At 56.6% G+C, this 16,708-nt stretch overlaps 1 protein-coding gene across 2 annotated transcripts in view; it reads right to left on the reverse strand.

The window, feature by feature from the left end:
• VAV2 (vav guanine nucleotide exchange factor 2) overlaps window positions 1-16,708 on the reverse strand; it is a 173,905-nt gene that overhangs the window by 4,261 nt on the left and 152,936 nt on the right. For both annotated transcript variants that reach the window (XM_023516213.1, XM_012808219.2), the window contains exons 16-26: window positions 16,273-16,374; window positions 15,836-15,924; window positions 13,263-13,279; window positions 12,550-12,571; window positions 11,502-11,629; window positions 10,361-10,435; window positions 9,392-9,444; window positions 8,083-8,199; window positions 3,731-3,818; window positions 3,041-3,164; window positions 1,309-1,463 (exon numbers count right to left, since the gene is read on the reverse strand). In XM_023516213.1, coding sequence (XP_023371981.1) covers window positions 1,309-1,463; window positions 3,041-3,164; window positions 3,731-3,818; window positions 8,083-8,199; window positions 9,392-9,444; window positions 10,361-10,435; window positions 11,502-11,629; window positions 12,550-12,571; window positions 13,263-13,279; window positions 15,836-15,924; window positions 16,273-16,374 — 970 coding nt within the window. The remainder of the gene's footprint in view (window positions 1-1,308; window positions 1,464-3,040; window positions 3,165-3,730; window positions 3,819-8,082; window positions 8,200-9,391; window positions 9,445-10,360; window positions 10,436-11,501; window positions 11,630-12,549; window positions 12,572-13,262; window positions 13,280-15,835; window positions 15,925-16,272; window positions 16,375-16,708) is intronic.

A 16,708-nucleotide genomic window follows, 5' to 3' on the forward strand; every position in this document is an offset into this window, starting at 1 on the left:
TGGTGAAAAGTAGGCAAGAGGCTGGACACTGTAATCCCAGCACGCTGGGAGGCCGAGGTGGGAGGATGCCTTGAGCCTAGGAGTTTGAGGTTGTGTGAGCTATGATGACACCAGGGCACTCTAGCCTGGGGGACAGAGTAAGACTCTATCTCAAAAAAAAAAAAAGCAGGCAAGAAAGGAGAGAAAGGAGGAACCAATGTGACAAACAGAATAAACAGATGATGGATTTAAACCTAAATATCTTATAGTTACATTAAATGGAAATGGACTCCATATGCCTATGAAAAGTCAAACACTGCAACTGCCTTTAAAAAACCATCCCACCTGTTTAGAAGAGACCCATCTTAAATACAAGGAAACAGAAAAGGCTGAAGAGAACAAGAGAGAAAAGAGCAGACCGTGCAGAAAACACTGGTGGGATTCAGCAAGAACAGTCACCAGAGAGAGAGACTTCATAAAGCTGCAGGGTCAGCTTGGCAGGAATCACTAACTGTATAGGCACCAATTGTCTCCCAGCAAGGCCCAGGTTTATTAAATCACAGCCCCAGGTGCTTCCAATGCTGATGACACAAGCATCCCTTGAGAGCCAGTGGCCCTGGCCTTCCCAGTCAGCTGTCAGGGAGGGACTCAGTAGCCTTTACACTTCCAAAGTTGGCTGGATAGAAAATGCACTGAGCCTGAGGTCCTCCAGGGGCAGGCTACACACTAGGGGAAGGCCACCCGGCTCCTGCAGGTGGTAGCAGAGCCGAGGCTGACTGCTTTTTGCAGTCCTCAGCACCGACCCCTGGGCAGTGCAGCCCCCAAGGCAAGCCGGGCATTTCCTAATCAGTAGCATGTGGAACCCTGGTGCCCTGTTGGGCAGGTGCTGAGGGACCCAAGGGTGCCAAGGGTGCAGACGGGATCCTGGGATAAAGAGGCTCTGGACTTTAGCAGAATCTTAGGTAGGCAGAGAAGAGAGGTCGTTACCCCGACCCCACCCCCAGACTTGGGAAAGTGTGGGGGATGGGGTGGGTAGGGGCACAGCTGTTCTTTCCCATCTGTCCAAGCACAGACACCCAGACCCTACTCAGTCCTAGGGCCTCCTGTCCTGCACACAGAGCCTGGGCCCTTGCTAGTAACTTGAAGGCTGTGCCGGACGTGTGTCCCTACAACAGCCATGAAGGAGGCCCAGAGCAGGACTGAACATAGGCAGAGAGCCCAGGGCTTAGTTCTAGGTCTGAGTCCTGTAGCCACTGCCCAGCTGCACCACCTGGGCTAGAGGCAAACACCCGAGCCCCAGTTTCCTCAGCCTTCCTGGCTGCCACTCACCCGTCCACTGGTCTCGCCCTTCCACCAGCCCTGGTCCCCGCCAACGCGGCTGTAGATCCTCACCACATCGCCTTCCCGCAGTGAGAGCTCCCGCATGTCGCGGGCAGCAAAGTTGTACCTGGCCACAGCCGTGCCGATGACCCGGGGTGTAAACACTGTTGGGGGAGATGGGCAGCGTCACATGTGGCAGGAGGGGCCCAGACAGGGCAAGACAGGCCCTGGGCTGAGCTGGGTCTCTCCCCTGCTGCCCACAGAGAAAGGATATCCACAGAGATGATCCAGAGGGTCACACTGGCCTCCACTCCCAGGGCCCTGGCCCCTCTGGGGGTGTGGGTATGTGGCCTATCCAAAGCCTCACAGAGCTTGCCCTTAGCAATGAGAGCAGATGCCCTCGCTTTGGCCATGACAGCCCCTACGGTTCCAAACACAAGGGAAACCTGGCCAGACCAGCTCGGCTGGGGAACCAGGGGTCCTAATGGACAGGGACAATGGCCATGACTGAGGGGGAAACACGCAACTGCTAGGGGGGCATTGACTCTGGCAGCGTGAGGCCACGGAGTCAGGGCTGACCAAACTCCTCCTCCTTCCTGCACCCGAGCCCCGCACAGCTCTTCCCATGGCCGCCCGCTGTCTTCTGCTACCAGAGGCAAAGCGCAGGTGAGTGAGGAAGGACAACAGCTGACAAGGCCGGGAAAGTGGCCATGGGGCGGGGGGGGCACATCCACGGGCGGGGGTGGGGGGTGGGAAGAGAGCAGGGGCAAGCCTGATGTGTCCCCGGGTGCAGCAGAGCCTCTGCCCAGCCCCCAGCCCCACCGCCCTGCGACCCTCGTCAGGCTGCGAGCAACTATGGCCATGTCAGGCAGGGCGGCTGCTGTGGGCCCGGCCCCCCCACGTCCTGAGCAGCAGCGGTACCTGACCAGAAGGGAGCGGAGGGGCCCTGGGAAGCAAAGCTGAGGCCCTGAGGACTGAGAAAAGAAAAGTTGTAGGAAGCACAGGAAGCTGCAAAGAGGCGAGAGAGAAGGTGAGACAGGCGGGGCGTCCGCACAGTCACAGGCAAGCACAGCACAGGCAAGCGACGGGAACACGGGGACCCTGCTGAGGGACGGGGCGGGGGCGGGGGGGCAATACAGCCTGCGGCCCCACCTGAGCTGCCCTCAAGCCACCCTGCACCTGCTCCTGGACAGTTCAAGGACGCCGAGCATGCGGCCCGTGTCCCTGCCGGCACACAGCAGAGCTCACTGGCCTGCTTGATCCTCCCCTGTCCTGCTCTGCCCAAATAGGACCTATGACCCTGCAGGCTGCAGGATGGGGCAGGGGTGACTCAGTGGACAGTCCTAGGCTGGGGCCCACATGCTCTGGGCCTGCCCCTGGTCTGGACCTTGGGGTCCCATCTGTAGATAGACCATCTCTTGTAGTGGAGGCTGAGGGCTGACTAACAGGAGGGTCTGTGGATCGGGCATCTGCCCCAACCTCTCCCACCGATGCCAATGCCAAGTGCAGGCATCTCCGCCTGGGCTTCTCCTCAATCATCTGTGGGCAAAAGGGAGCCCACACACGGAGCAGCAGCTCAGAGCAGGAGCTGGGAGTCCCCATCTTCCACAGGACAGTACCATGATGGGCAGGGGAGGGCCTGGGCCGTGCCCCTGGGGTGGGGCTCTAGACCTGGGTCCATGAGGGTGGTGAGGGCACAGCAGGCACCCCCAGGGAGTGATGTGTGACCCACCGTGGTTACCTGGGGATCGACTGGAGGCCCTGGAGGCAGTGCGCTCCCGGGACTTATAGGGATACTTGAGGGTGGTGTCCAGCTGCTTGAAGCTCTCCTTGAGCGAGTGGCACTGGTAATACTCCACCAGGTCCTACAGGGTGGGCACAGGTGCTGACCACCATCACCTCCAGGCAGTCCTCCCAGACCCAGCCCCCCTCGCCCACCTCTCAGGTTCACATGGGGGAGATTTATCTCCTTGACTGCCCAGGACTTGCCCCACTGCCATGCCCGGTGAAGACCTCTGATCTAGCAACACCTCTCCTGAGTACTTCTAAAGAAAATAACCAGCAAAAACCACCAAGAATGACCCACACGGATGCTGACCACGACATCCTCATGCTGGAGAAACCTTGGAAACGCCCTTGTATCTAACACCAGGGACGGAACATCTGAGTGACAGACGGCAGCACTGCCTTCAGCCAGGGGAGGAGGGGTCTAGTGGTGAGGGGCCTCAGAGGGCCCCGGTTTCTGGCTCTCAAGGAAACGTAGCATGAGACTGGGGCTTCCCAATGCTGGGAGGACCACCCCCTCCCACACTGTCCACCCACTGGGCATAGGCATGAGTGGTCAGAAGCCCCAACTTAGGGGTTACGACGCAGCCCCACTGTCCCCAGGGCCTTGCCCAGGCAGCAGAGCCGGCAGCTGAGAGTCACGCACCAAGAGGCTGTCGAATTTCTTGGCCTCAGTGATGTGGATCCAGTTGTCCTTCTCCACGACCTTGATGTGCTTCACCTCATCGTTGAACCTGGGCAGAAGCAGGGCCTTAGTGGTCACTGGGAGACCATTTCCAGGCTTATTCTGCATTCGCTAGAGCAGAGACCCCCATTTGCCCTCTGCTGTCCCAGGCCCCTGCCTCACAGCTCAGCTCCCCATTCTGTGCCAACATGGCCTGGGAGGCTTCTGCTCACCCCCTATAGCACTGAGAACCCCACCCAGGATGCCAGGAGCCCACCCCGACTTCACCTTCTGACTGCTCCCATGCAGTCACTATAGCCAGGGCCTCCAGGCTGCTCCTCACACACCCAGTACAGCCTGTCTGACCCTGGCATCGGCCACCCCCTCTGCCCTGGCGCTCAACTCCCTCTGTCCTCCAGACCCCCAAGCCTGCCCCAGGTCTCAATTCAAATGTTACCTCACCGGAGGGCCTCCACACTCCTCCCCCAAACACCGCACACATCCACCACCACACACACACACACACACACACCTGCCAGCTGACACCAACGCTGACAGAGATATCACAAGACTATAGACCAATATCCCTGTGAGACTGTGGGCGCAGAGACCCTCAGCCAGCTACTAAAAAACCAGATTTCCCCTCTCCCTTCCTCTCTCTCCCTGTCCCTCTGTCTGTCTCTGTACACATACACACAGAGCTACGTGTCCCTGAAACATGCATGGGCAGGCCAGCACACACAACCTGCACCTGCGTACACCTGGACGACACAAACCCACACAGTGTGTCACTGTGCAGAATCCTGGAGGCAACTGCCACACAGTGGCTAAGTATCTGTGTATCTAAACACGTCTAACAGGTGTGGCAGAGAGGCTGGGCACCTGCGGGGGGCACTTACTGTCAACGGGGCTGGCAGGACAGCAAGTTGCCCTGGTGGGTCAGACAGTGGGTAGCGGGTACATGTGAGGCCTGGGACGTCACTGTCCACTATTGCCCACTGTACAGATACTGGACACTTAAGCTATGCTAAACTTATAAAAAAATGTGTTTCTTCAATAATTAACTTCAGCTTTCTGTAACTATTTTACTTTATAAACTCAATTTTTTCAACTTTTTAACTCTTTGTAATAATATGTAGCTCAAAACATGACAACTGTACAGCTGTGCAAAATGGTTTCCTTAATATCCTTATTCTCCAAGTTTTTTCTTGGTTTTTTTAGAGACAGAATCTAAATTTGTCGCCCTTGGTAGAGTGCCGTGGCATCACAACTCACAGTAACCTCAGGCTCTTGGGCTTAGGTGATTCTCCTACCTCAGTCTCCCAAGCAGCTATGACTACAGGCGCCCGCCACAACAACCAGTTATTTTTTGTTGCAGTTTGGGATATGGGGACAGCGCCCTACTTGCTGAGCCACAGGCACCGCCTGCTTTTTTCTATTTTTAATTTATCACTTTTAAAACTTTTTTACTTGTACACTAAGACATAAACATACACTAGTCTAGGCCCACACAGGGCGAGGACCTGGGCTTTACCTCCACATTGTGTCTCGCTGGTAAGTAAGTGTCAAGGACAGTGACATGAGAGCTGTCACCTCCTGAGGGCCTGCCTCAGGCTCTTACAGTTAACTTTTAAAATAAGTATGGGAGTATTTTAAAATAATAAAAAGTATAACATACTACACAGAGAACTCAGTAACACCGTCCTTTATTGTGTAGCATAGTAGCCCCTGGGTCACGGGTGCGTTCCTGAGAATGTCTTTCTGTGGGATTTGCATGTAACTCAGACCCCTAATAAAGAGCACAGGCATGGTGACAACGGTAATATTACTACAATGGCCCCTGTGTGAGAACAGCGAGACAGCGTGGTACTGTTGTAGTAAGAACTCCTCCATGCTGAAATGGTCAGTACAGAAGCTACTTGCTCTTTCTGCTAATTCCAAGGCCATTAGGAGGGTTATGCTTAATTTGATCTTCCAACCAATAAACTGTAAGCTTCCCACTTCAATACCCTGGGCCATGCTGCTTGCAGTGACTGCCCCTGTCCCCGAGCCCCACCTCCTGCGAGCTCCCCTCCTCTCCTTTCTCCTTCCTAGCTGTCTAGGACCCCTGCAGCCATAGGCTCTCCCACGCGTGCCAGGGCCTGGCATTTCCACTGCCATCACCTGTCTCTTCACCTCTTCACCTGGCCCTGTCGTGAATTTTTGCTTTGGTCACCAGGGTAAACGCAGCTTCACAGAAGCGAATGAGGAACTTACAATGAAAGTGGGGCTGTGCAAAGCGACTGTGTGAACAAGGGCAGTCGCACTGGGATCAAGACCTGAGCCCACAAACCACTTAGGCCATGGAAGAAACTAGTCCCTGATTACTAGTGTAATTATTTAATTGTAGACTGTCCTTGTGGGGAGCCTTGGGAGCTGGTTTGTAAGGAGGAAACGTGTGGGTCAGGGCTGTAGGTAGTTAGGGACAGCCTGTATTATGTGCTGCATGTAACAGTGTGTGCCAGTCTGCACCACCCAGCAGAGGTCTGCTCACACCAGCATTGCCACCAATGTGTGACAAGCATGCTGTACTGTGACATTACGAGCACTAGGAACTCTTTAGCTCCACAATAACCTGACAGGACCACCTTTGTATGTGCGGCCTTTGGCTGCCTGAAACAGCAAAGAAGCTTATGACTGTTTATATCCACACAAACCAGACACATACAGCTTCATACCACAGCCACCTGGGATCTTCCAGGAATGCAAGGTCGGTTTGACACCCCAAAATCAGCTGATATAAAAAACAGTCTCTAAATAAATGACAGCCCAGCTGGCCAGGGCCTCCACCTCGAGGCCTTTATAGAGAACCCACTTTGTTTCTCTCTGGATTTAACATGAGCAGCAAGTGAGTGCACCCCATGGTGCTCCTCCTGGTCAAGGCCCATCTGAGCTGCCTTTGCGTGCCCTGCAGACCAGGCACACAGAAGGGTCTGGGAACTCCTATCGGGTGGGTGACATCCCTGCCATTTCACTGCTTGTGCTGGCCCCAGCCTGGGCCACAGACCCCTGCCAGGCCCCAAGCCCCACTCTCCTCCTAGGGACCAGTGAGGCCTTCACGGTGGGAGGCCCCACACCATGCTGCACCACACACCCTAAGGTATTCCTGCCACCCTGGCAAGTATGGTGACCTCTTCACAGAGAGCTGATCCTTCCTATAAGGCCACCTGGGTCATGTGTAGCTGACATCCAGGGGACATATGTCACTCTCACTTTGTCACTGAGCACCCATGTTGGTTTCAGGCCTGAGTACTTGCACAGCTTCTCGGGAAGGTGACAGACCCTGGCAGTGTTTGGTGGCTGGGCCAGAGGGGAAGGTAGGGCTGAAGACTCAGGGGCCTCATCCTCAGCTTGTGTGCCCTAGACCCCTGCTCTCCCCACCTTCACGCCAGGGGTGACGGAGGCCCTCTGTCCCCTCCACAGTCATTTGCAATGTGTATGCTGGCAGTCTGCTTGAGTTCATGGCAGACCGTGAATCCCAGGATGCTGGGGGCAGCCACAGTTTTGGCCCCCACCCAGGTGAAGAGGCAGAGGAAACTGGTGCCCAGAAAAAGGGAGAAGTGAAAGCTGAGATGATGAGAGATGGGACGGAGCTGTGTGTTCAGGACCTGGGGGCTCTGCCAAGCCCAGCAGAAGATCCCCTCTCTGCTCACCCCCAGGCTGATGCACTACAGCTCCTGGTGACTTAGACACCTGCCCAGCACCTGCCCAGCAGGCTGGAGGAGGCCCATCCCTGAACACAGATCAGCCTGCCTGGGGCTCTCAACCCTGCGAGGTCACAGCAGACAGACTCCACTATTTGTTGACCTATATCATTCTTATCCACAGATACCCTTTGGTGAGGGTGACAAATGACCAGTCTAAGTCTGTCCCAGTCTAAGAGTCTGCTCATAGAAGACAGGTCCCAGAGAGGGGGGCACAGGGCAGCAGCGGCCATAGGAGGCTTCTCCTCGGTCCCAGTTGCCAAGGAAGCAGTCCTGTTCCTGAGAACCTCCTCTCACAGCGTCCCACCCGCGCCTGCATCTGAGCATATCTGCTGCTTGCAACTTCCAGGGTGGCTTTGGTTGGGGGAGGCCACTGTGGATCACTGGAGCCAGCCAGGCTCCGGCTCCCTCCCGCACATGCATGGAGACCCACTGGCACCCAGCCTCCCTTCATTTCACAAGCGTTCTGGATTGGGCAGTACATGACAGGGTCATCCAACCCAACAAGCTGAGGACATGGAGGGGACAGAGGCTCCATGGTCCAGAACTGTGTTAGGCGAGGGTCTCCTCATGCCCAGGGCCACCACCTACTTGATGCTGATAGCAAAGCGCTCAGCCTCAGCAGGCCGCTCCCGGATCAGGTAGGTGCCGCTCGCGTGGGACTTGAGCAGGTTGTCCGTCTGCTGCCTCTCCATGCTGCCCGCAAACCTGGGGGAGAAGGGAGGCTGTGCTCACTGCCAGGCACCACGCCGGGGGCTCTGCCGGAATTCCAGCAGAGGTGGGGGGGGGGCCCAGGGTGGTCGGTACTCAGGGGCTCACAAAGATCCCTTGGGGGTGGGAGGAGAGACGGGTAGCCACAGATATCGGCCAGTCCACAGCTGCTTTCTGCATTACAGACCCACGGGCCTGCAAGAGGAGGTCAGCGTAACACACAGCCAGCAGATCACATTTCTTTTCTAAAGTATGTTTTCCACTATGTGAACAGCAGGAATGACACAACCGCTTGTGTGGGGCATTTGGGTAATGTGCTGGAGACCATCAATACCTTCATCAACTGAATTTCAAACAGACTTTGAAACAAAGCTCTGCCACTATCTCTGCCGCAGCAAAGCCCTGCTTGAGATGGCACAGCAAGTCCCCACTACCACACAGCTGCCTGCCAGGGTGAAATGGGACTTCTGGGACACTGGGCACCTGGGAGACTCTTTACACAAAAACCGAAGCTGTTCGTTGTTCTTCCCGAGTACTACAAAGGTGGGGCAGGCGCCAGCCGGACCCCAGGGCAGCCGAGGCCTGCCTGTCCCTGAAGGTTTCCCAGACACCACACACTGGGCACTGGGATCCTGGGTGGCTTCAGGGGTGAACCCCAAACCACAGATCTCGAGGGCAGCACTCTGGGGCAGACTGTGCCACATACAGAAGGGCCACGTGTGGCTGCCGTGGGCCCAGCCGAGTGGGCACTGGGGACTTTGTGTGTCTGCCAGGTCCAGTCCTCTTTCTAGTTGCCCTCATGACACAGCAGAGACAGAGTGAATAAAAACCAGCCAGGCTGCTGCACCTGTGGCTCGTACCTACCTGTACACTCATGCACCTTACTCATCCCACAAGCCTCCCCATTCTCACCAAGCAACTGTTAGGTCAGGAGGGGATTACACATTTGGCCTTAAATACACTGCTCATATATTTAAATAATGAAGCTCAATTAAGCCTGCATTAAAAAGTGTCTTATTCTCCAAATAGTCAAACATGTTCAACTGTTTTAGAGAAGGGACAAGTCAGAGAAGTCAGTCCCCAGGATCCTGGCCAATGATTAGGAGAAAAGGGCAGTTTGGGAGCCAGGCTGCATTCCCTCAACAAAGGGTCACCAGACACCCACGTTGGCACCCCTTGGTCCACTCACCAGGGGTATGCTGTGTAGTCAATCTCCCGCGATGGCGGCCGGCTGATGGGTGGCTGGTGGCAGAGCACAAGGTGTTAGCATCTCCCCAGGGCCAATCATAAGGTGGGCCCAGGTGAGGCTGAGCATCTATGACATAACCCTAAGCCCAGCACTGGCTGCACTGGGTGGGGAACCTCTATGTACTTAGTTCCCTGACTATGAGGTCCCCTAGGGCAGCGGCCTGGGCTGCCTCATCTGAGTAAATGCTCAGATGTGACTGAACGATGCCTGACTGGCCATCACCCAGGGAGAGGAAGGCAGGGGCTGCCGGGAACTCCAGCAGGTGGACACAAGCACACCCCAGGGCAGGGCAGAGTAGTGTGGGGCATGGTGTGCCACACTCAGCCCAGCAGGCACCGTTGCTCCTGGGCCTGAGCCCCCACCCCAGCCTCCCTGGGCCACAGGTTGGGTAGGACCTCAGAGACCATCTCTCCTCTCCCTACCCCATTCACATGCCAGTGGAGGCACAGAGGGACTTGCCCAAGACACCCAAGGGTTGGTGGCACGAGCCCTGCCCTGCAGTCTGGTTCCCTTGGTCTGCCCAAGGTGCCTACGTGCTGAGCTCCTCCTCCCACAGCAGAGGCAGCCCAGTGGTGTCTTGTTGGGGTGAGGGGGTGGGGGCGGATAATCCAGTTTATTCAAGGCTGACTGCTTGCTGCCTTTCCTAACAGAGCTGGGGATTTTCCCTGCACTCCTCCAAGGGGAGAAACACCATGTTGCCCTTTTCCTAACTATTCAGCTTTGAATCCCAGCATTGGGAGCTCTCCCCTCTCAGCCCGTCTCCTGGTCCCTAAAGTCTGGAGAAGGGCAGCCCGTCCTCAGCTCACTGCAGCTGCTACAGAGACTCTCATTTTGGCATTTTTAAAACCACAAAGAAACACAGCACCCCAGACACCAGCCTTCTGGAAGCTTCCATGGGAAAGAACTCACTCTTCCATCCACAGGGCAGGGCTTCACAGATGAGCTGGGAAAATACCCTGATTTCCTGGCTTGCACCAGCCGACCCTGGAGGAAGAGAGAGACATCAGGAAAAGTGGGCTGGGGCTGGACTTGGGCACATGGGGCCCTCTGACATGGACCCAGCTTTCACCGATTCCGTTCTCAACAGGGGCATTATAGCCCAGGGCACACTGCTCTGGGCAGGGAGGAAAGGGGTGTTCCCCCTTACAGATGAGAACACAGGACCAAGCACATGGGTAAAGCATCTCTGCAAGGCCACCAAGAAATGGGCAGTCCTGCTCACACCCGGGGTGAGACCGGGCAGGACGGAGACTTTGTACTGCTCAGCCTCCCTTCTGCCCTCTCTGAATCTCCAGTTACGGTCTGGTGTGATGAACTCGTCACTCAACATCTACTGATAATGACCAGGAAGAACAGCCACGACAGCATCAACCCTAAGCGGATACCGTCAACATTCAGCTCTGGCATTAGTCCTCCCAGAGACAACCCCGGCTGGCTAAGTGCCCCTGAGCCCACAGGGCACCAAGCTGGCCAGGGGGGTCTCGGGGCTCCTTGGGCCCCAGGACTTGGCAGAAGTGTCCAGAGAGGCAGGTGCTAGAGGGCAGGGCTGACACCCACAAGGCTCTGCCTTTGTGGCCTTGTAAGCAGAACAGGACCTGTGAACAGCACCATGTAGGTGATATCTGTGCCCATATCTGTCTCCCTCCATCACATGGGGCCCCTGGGGAGGCACTGATAGGGCCTGCTCACCCCAAGATCACACAAAGATTGCTGGCCCAAACAGAGACAGGAGTAGGGAGAAGGGTGGTGGGTGTGATGAGGTTGTAGAACCTTGGGGAGGGCCCACGGCACACAACTGAGGCAGGAAGGACAGAGACAGGGAAGGCCTTGGAGCCACAGGAGTGACCTCTCTCATGAAGGGACACTGCACTCCCTACCACAGAAAAGCAAGTACCCCAGGGGCTCACCTCGAATCCACACCATGGCGCAGAGCAGGGACAGGCAGGGCCTAGCCAACCAGCCCACTTCTCTCCACCCGAGCGCTGCTCACCCCCAACCTGCCTCTGCCTCAGACGCACAGGGCTCTACACCTTTGCCCTGGGAGACCCACCTCCCACCACTGAGACTCAGGGTCTCCTCTCAGCAGCTCGATGACATCGCCTGTCTGGAAGGTCAGCACAGGCTTCCCAGGAGGAGCTGGGTTGCCATGGTAATTCTGCACAGCCACCATCTTGGGACCTGCGGGGACAGGGCAAGGGGTGAGTTCAGATCAGTCAGTCGATGACCAGCAGCCCACCCATCACCAAACTTGGCAGCCTCCTTCCACTTTCCAGTCTGGGGGAGCTCTGTGGTGACAGACTCCCCGCCCCTGCCAAAGACACCCAAGCCCATGTCACTCTCCCCAAATTCTCCCCATAACATGCCTGTGTCTTCTTGACAAATGTTAAGTAAATTATTTGTGCAATAAACAGATTTGGGTGTCACTGTGGTCAGAGCAGCGTATTTTCTGAGGGCCCCTCATGCATAGTCTTCCAAACAACTTCTCCACCTGGGGCTGACCCATGTGGAGCAGGGGACAGGGTGTCCCTTGAGTTGGAGATGGGCTGACTAATCAGAAGACCAGTGACTTGCCAAAAGCCACGCAGCTGGCCAGAGGCCACTCAGGGCCTGCGATGGGGGTCCTGGCTGAGCCCCCAAAGAATCTGCACCCGGGCCTCTCAGCCTGACTCCCGCCAGCAGTAACAGGTTTCCATCTTTCCTGGCAGGGTCAGATTTTATTCGGCACCGCCTGGACTGCCCTGCAGTTCTCACAGACCATGGCGCTCTCCATCCTCAGAACCTAAAAGCCTCATTCCCATCAACCAAATGAAGCAAGGGTAGGGAAGGAGGTGCAGGAAGTGGCAGAGAGACGGCAGCTGTGTGCCCTGCCCTGGTGGGGGCTCCGGGTTGCAGCCATGCCTCTCTCTGGGTCCTGCTGGTTGGCCCTATCCCCACAGCCCCGCACAGCTGAAGGAGAGACTCTCAGGGAGGCAGCGTGGAGAGACCCTCAAGGGCAGGAGGGGGCCAGGAGCAGACACTGAGCACAGCTGATGGCGCCAGGCCCCGAGGGTGACCACTGACATGGATGACAGCAGAGGGCCAGAGTATAGCAGACTCACCTGGTCCTGCTCCAGAGGCGTCCTGGGGACAAGGACAGAGCAGAGTGATGAGGGACGGCTGCCCCCAATCTCAGCCCTCCCTGCCAACCCCCAGGTAGACAGGGGAGGGGAACTCTGTCTCCCTGTGTGACAACCCCTTGCCAGTCCCTCAGGCACACCCCCACCTCAATGCACTGCCCCTCCTGGGACATATGGCCTCTCTGCCCCTGGGAAGCCTGCCCTGACCACCCCCAAGCCTAGGGCTTGTGGTCTCCATCTGGGACACTCCTCAACAGGCCCAGACAAGCACTGTGGTCTCCCTTCCTCCACAAAGGAACCTCTGCACCCCACCCAGGGCCTGGCAAGTGCCCCTTAAACACAGGTTAATTTGGACCCCGAGCTGGGGGAGACACAAAGTCCCTAGGAGAGAATGCAGTGACTTTGCTCCCACATCAGCTAAACAGGGGCTCAGAGCCACACGGAGGTTGGGGGCAGGTGGGTTGGCACATGGCCAGAGCTGCAGCCACCAGCTGGATGGGGTAGGCAGGTGGGCCAGGAAGACGCTGCCGGGGTCCCAGGACATCCACAAAGGGACACAGAGACCCATGACCCATAGGGGCTCATCAAGATGGTGTTAGTGGTGAGAGCGGGATGATTGGCTCTTTCTGGCTCTGGCACATGACTATGGGGGTGGGAGACAGGACAGAGGGAGTGGGGACAGTCTGAGGACTTACCAGGTCTGCTGGAGAACCTGAAAAGGAAGCAAGTCCAGCGTGAGAGGGGAGGCCGACACTGACCCCACGGCGCCCACTGGCCAACAGGAGGGTCTGGGCCCAACCTGACTGTGAACAAGCCAAGCATCGAGGTGGTAGGTTTGGGACGTGGACCACAGACACTCAGATCTGAATTCATGGCTGTGAAAGTCTCTTAATTACTTCTGACAGTAAATTCTGAGCTCTGGATTTAAAGGTCCACTAGAGAGCTCAAATGGGGAGGCAGACCCGAGGTGTCCAACGTGGTGCCTGCCAGGGCCAGCTGTCTGGGTGGCAGTAGTGGCCTCTCACCAGGTGGTGCCTGGGGCTCACAGGGAGATGTCCACAATCGATTAGTGATGCCTGCTGGCGCAGGCGATGGGGCTGTGTGACAGGCATGCTACCCATCTGCCGTCCTTGCCTCAGACACACAGACATATCCCCACATTCAAGGACATGGGGCACCTCTGCTTGTCAGATGGAAGACAAATGTTCCAAAGATTCTTTCCACCAGGCAACTGCCAAGCTGGGCTGCCACCCCACTGCCAGACAAAGCAAGAACAACAGCAGGCTTACATGGCAGATGTGGCCTGACACCACCTAACACTCACAGGTCAAGCTGCTCTGTGCTGACACACACATCCAATGGACTCTGGCACAGCGGCTGTAAGCTCAGGGCAGGCTACACAGCAGGGGCTCCCGGAAAGCATGAGGGCTTCCCATGGGGGAAGGTCTCAGGAAGGGCTGGCATTTCCCCGGGACACCCTGGCCCCGATAGGCAGCCAAGAGGTAAACCCACCTGGGCACAGGCCAGAGAAGGAGGCTTTACACCCAAAGTATGCAGAATCTTAAAAGGTAGCTGCCCCTGATGGAAACCTAGGATAAGAGCCCCTGATGTGACTGCTGGTGGTCTCTGGAGGTTCTAAGTGGGCACTCAGAGGGTCTGCTTACTAGAGCAAGGGCACTAAGAATAACCAATCACCTTTTGATCTGTCATATTAGGACTGCTTTACTAATACACTCAAACCGTGAGTGACTTAGAAAGTAAATATTTTGTTTGTAGTTTGTTTCTTGCCAAAGTATATACACCATGCAATAGTGCAAACATACACATCAAGGCAGAGGGAGAAAACCAGAATCCAGGAACTACGCAGCATTTTAACTGAGCAGTATAGTTATGACGACCACACAGAGTGGACTAACTAACACAAGAGAGGTCGCCCTGGACATACTACAGTCATAATCAAGGCTACAGAGCCAGCCATTCAATCATTTGTGTTGACCCAAGGTTATCGGTCTGTGGTCTTCAGGTCACACCCGCCAGCTGCCTGCTTTCATAAATAAAGTTTTATTGGCACATAGCCACACCCGCTTGTTTACACAGCGCCTACAGCTGCCTTCACACTGCAATGCCCTCCCAGCAGGTGACAGCAGGCCCTGCTGCTTGAGAAAGGGAAGGAAACCTGTGATGAGAGGATTCAAAAGGAAAAGCTGCACAGTTCTTTGTGTGGACGTGCTGAGAGAAGAGGGGTGGGCTTTGGTTTAAAGCAGCTGGGCACCAGAACCAGCAAGGCTCCCGGGGCTTGAGTGGCCCCTTGGTCGGTGACACTGAATGGGGACTGAGGAACTGCACCAGTCACTGCAACCCGGGTGTCCTCCGGGATGCTCGGTGCTACGGGGGAGTGAGCCTGCCTTCACTGGCAGTGCCTGGGCTGGGGCTGCCTGGGCCACCACTCTCACCGCCTATGACACCTGAGAAGCCCTTCACTCTGGCTAGCTCTGCATATGTCAGTGCCTACAAGAAGCAGGGGAAGAAATATAATGCTCACCCCACAATCCTCCCTCTGCTTTATCAGTTTAATGAATTAGTTTTTACTCCTTCCAGGAGGCACATGAGACAAGGCCCAGAGGCTCAGGCTGTGGGTATAGGGGCTCGGGTACACAGAGGCCCCTCCACTGGGTGCCTAGACAAATAGCTGGGGAGCCTCAGTTTCTGGAGCTGCTGACAGCTGCTGACATGTGAAGCCCCTCACAACTGGGCACCCCCCTGTGAGAACCCAAATGTATGCCCCAAACCAGATGCTTCTTCCATTGCCAGCGGGCTCAGCCCTTCCTTCCCTGAGCCTCAGGCATGCAGAGAGAATCCAGGAGTGGCGGGTGTTTCTCTGTAATCAGAGAGTTCCCTGTACCTGCTGAGAATCCCAGGGCCACATGGGCGAGAAGATTCTAGCAGCTAACTCCTGGAATGGGACAGGGGGTGCAGGAAAGAGAAAGGAAAGCACCCAGATGTCAGCTGCAGGGAGGGCTTCATAACAGACCCCACCCTGCTGTGCCCCCTGATACCTGTGTGACCTGGGGCAGGTGTCTTCCCTTCTCTGAGCCCAGTTTCCTCATCTGGTCCCCACCCATGGGATGACATGTGCGACGGGGGTGGTAAAGGGCAGATGAGTGTAGGCAGGACCCTCAGCTCAGGGGCACAGATGTGACCTAAGGACCAGCCCACTGGGGTGCGTGTCCTGTAAGTAGGCATGGCAGGGACACAGGGAGGTACTCACTGATCTTGCAGGGAGGCGTCACCTCTAGGCACTCCTTGTGCGCCCCGACGCCACACTTGGTGCACAGGTAACCCTGGTAGAAGGTGCCCCTGTGCAGGGGGAGGGTGGTGAGGGCGAGGCTGCGTCCTGCTCCTCCACAGGTCAGGGCCCCTGTCCCCACCTCTAGGCTCATTTGTCTATCTGCCCTCCCCTCTGACGTCCTCCAGGCAGGCTCCTTGCTGCACACAGTGTGCCTGGACACACAGTGACAACTGCCTCCTGGTTAAATCCGAACCTCCCAGGGCCTTGATGGGCCGACTCCTGGGGGGCACCCCCAGCCTCCTGGGGCTTTGCAGGAGGCCCAGGGTGGGGACAGAAGGAGGAGGACTGGGGCAGCTATAGTGCTGAGCTCCTCTGGGCCTTGAGTATAAGGGCAAGGTGCTGCAGGAGGGCCCCACCTGAGGAACATCTTGCAGGCCTTGCAGTTGGTGGTCCTATCAAACGTGTACATCTGGAAGCTGTGGTGGTTGGCGTTGGCTTTGTCCGGCTTGATGTTTGACCTGGAGGGGAAAAGAGAGCAGGAGCTGCACCCAGATTCCCTGAGCCCACAGTCTTGGTGACAGCCCTCCCCACCCCTGCCAGGAGCTAGTTAGGCTCAGAACTGGGCTGTGCAGTTGGGACCTGGACTCCGAACCCGGCTCTGCCCCTGACACCCAGGCAGATTCGGGGCCCAGACTCCCTGCAGGAAGGTGGAGGGTCAGAGTGGAAACCGCGAGAGAACCTTCCAGGGGACAGGAATGGTCTCCGTCTTGAGAAGGGCTGGGGTGTGGGCAGGTGCAGGCATCTGTCGGAACCCAGCAACTTTATCTTAGGGTTTGTTCACTTCATTGCCCA

The sequence above is a fragment of the Otolemur garnettii genome, unplaced genomic scaffold, assembly GCF_000181295.1.
Source record: "Otolemur garnettii isolate 467f Iridium unplaced genomic scaffold, OtoGar3 scaffold00087, whole genome shotgun sequence".
Classification (NCBI taxonomy): Eukaryota; Metazoa; Chordata; class Mammalia; order Primates; family Galagidae; genus Otolemur; species Otolemur garnettii.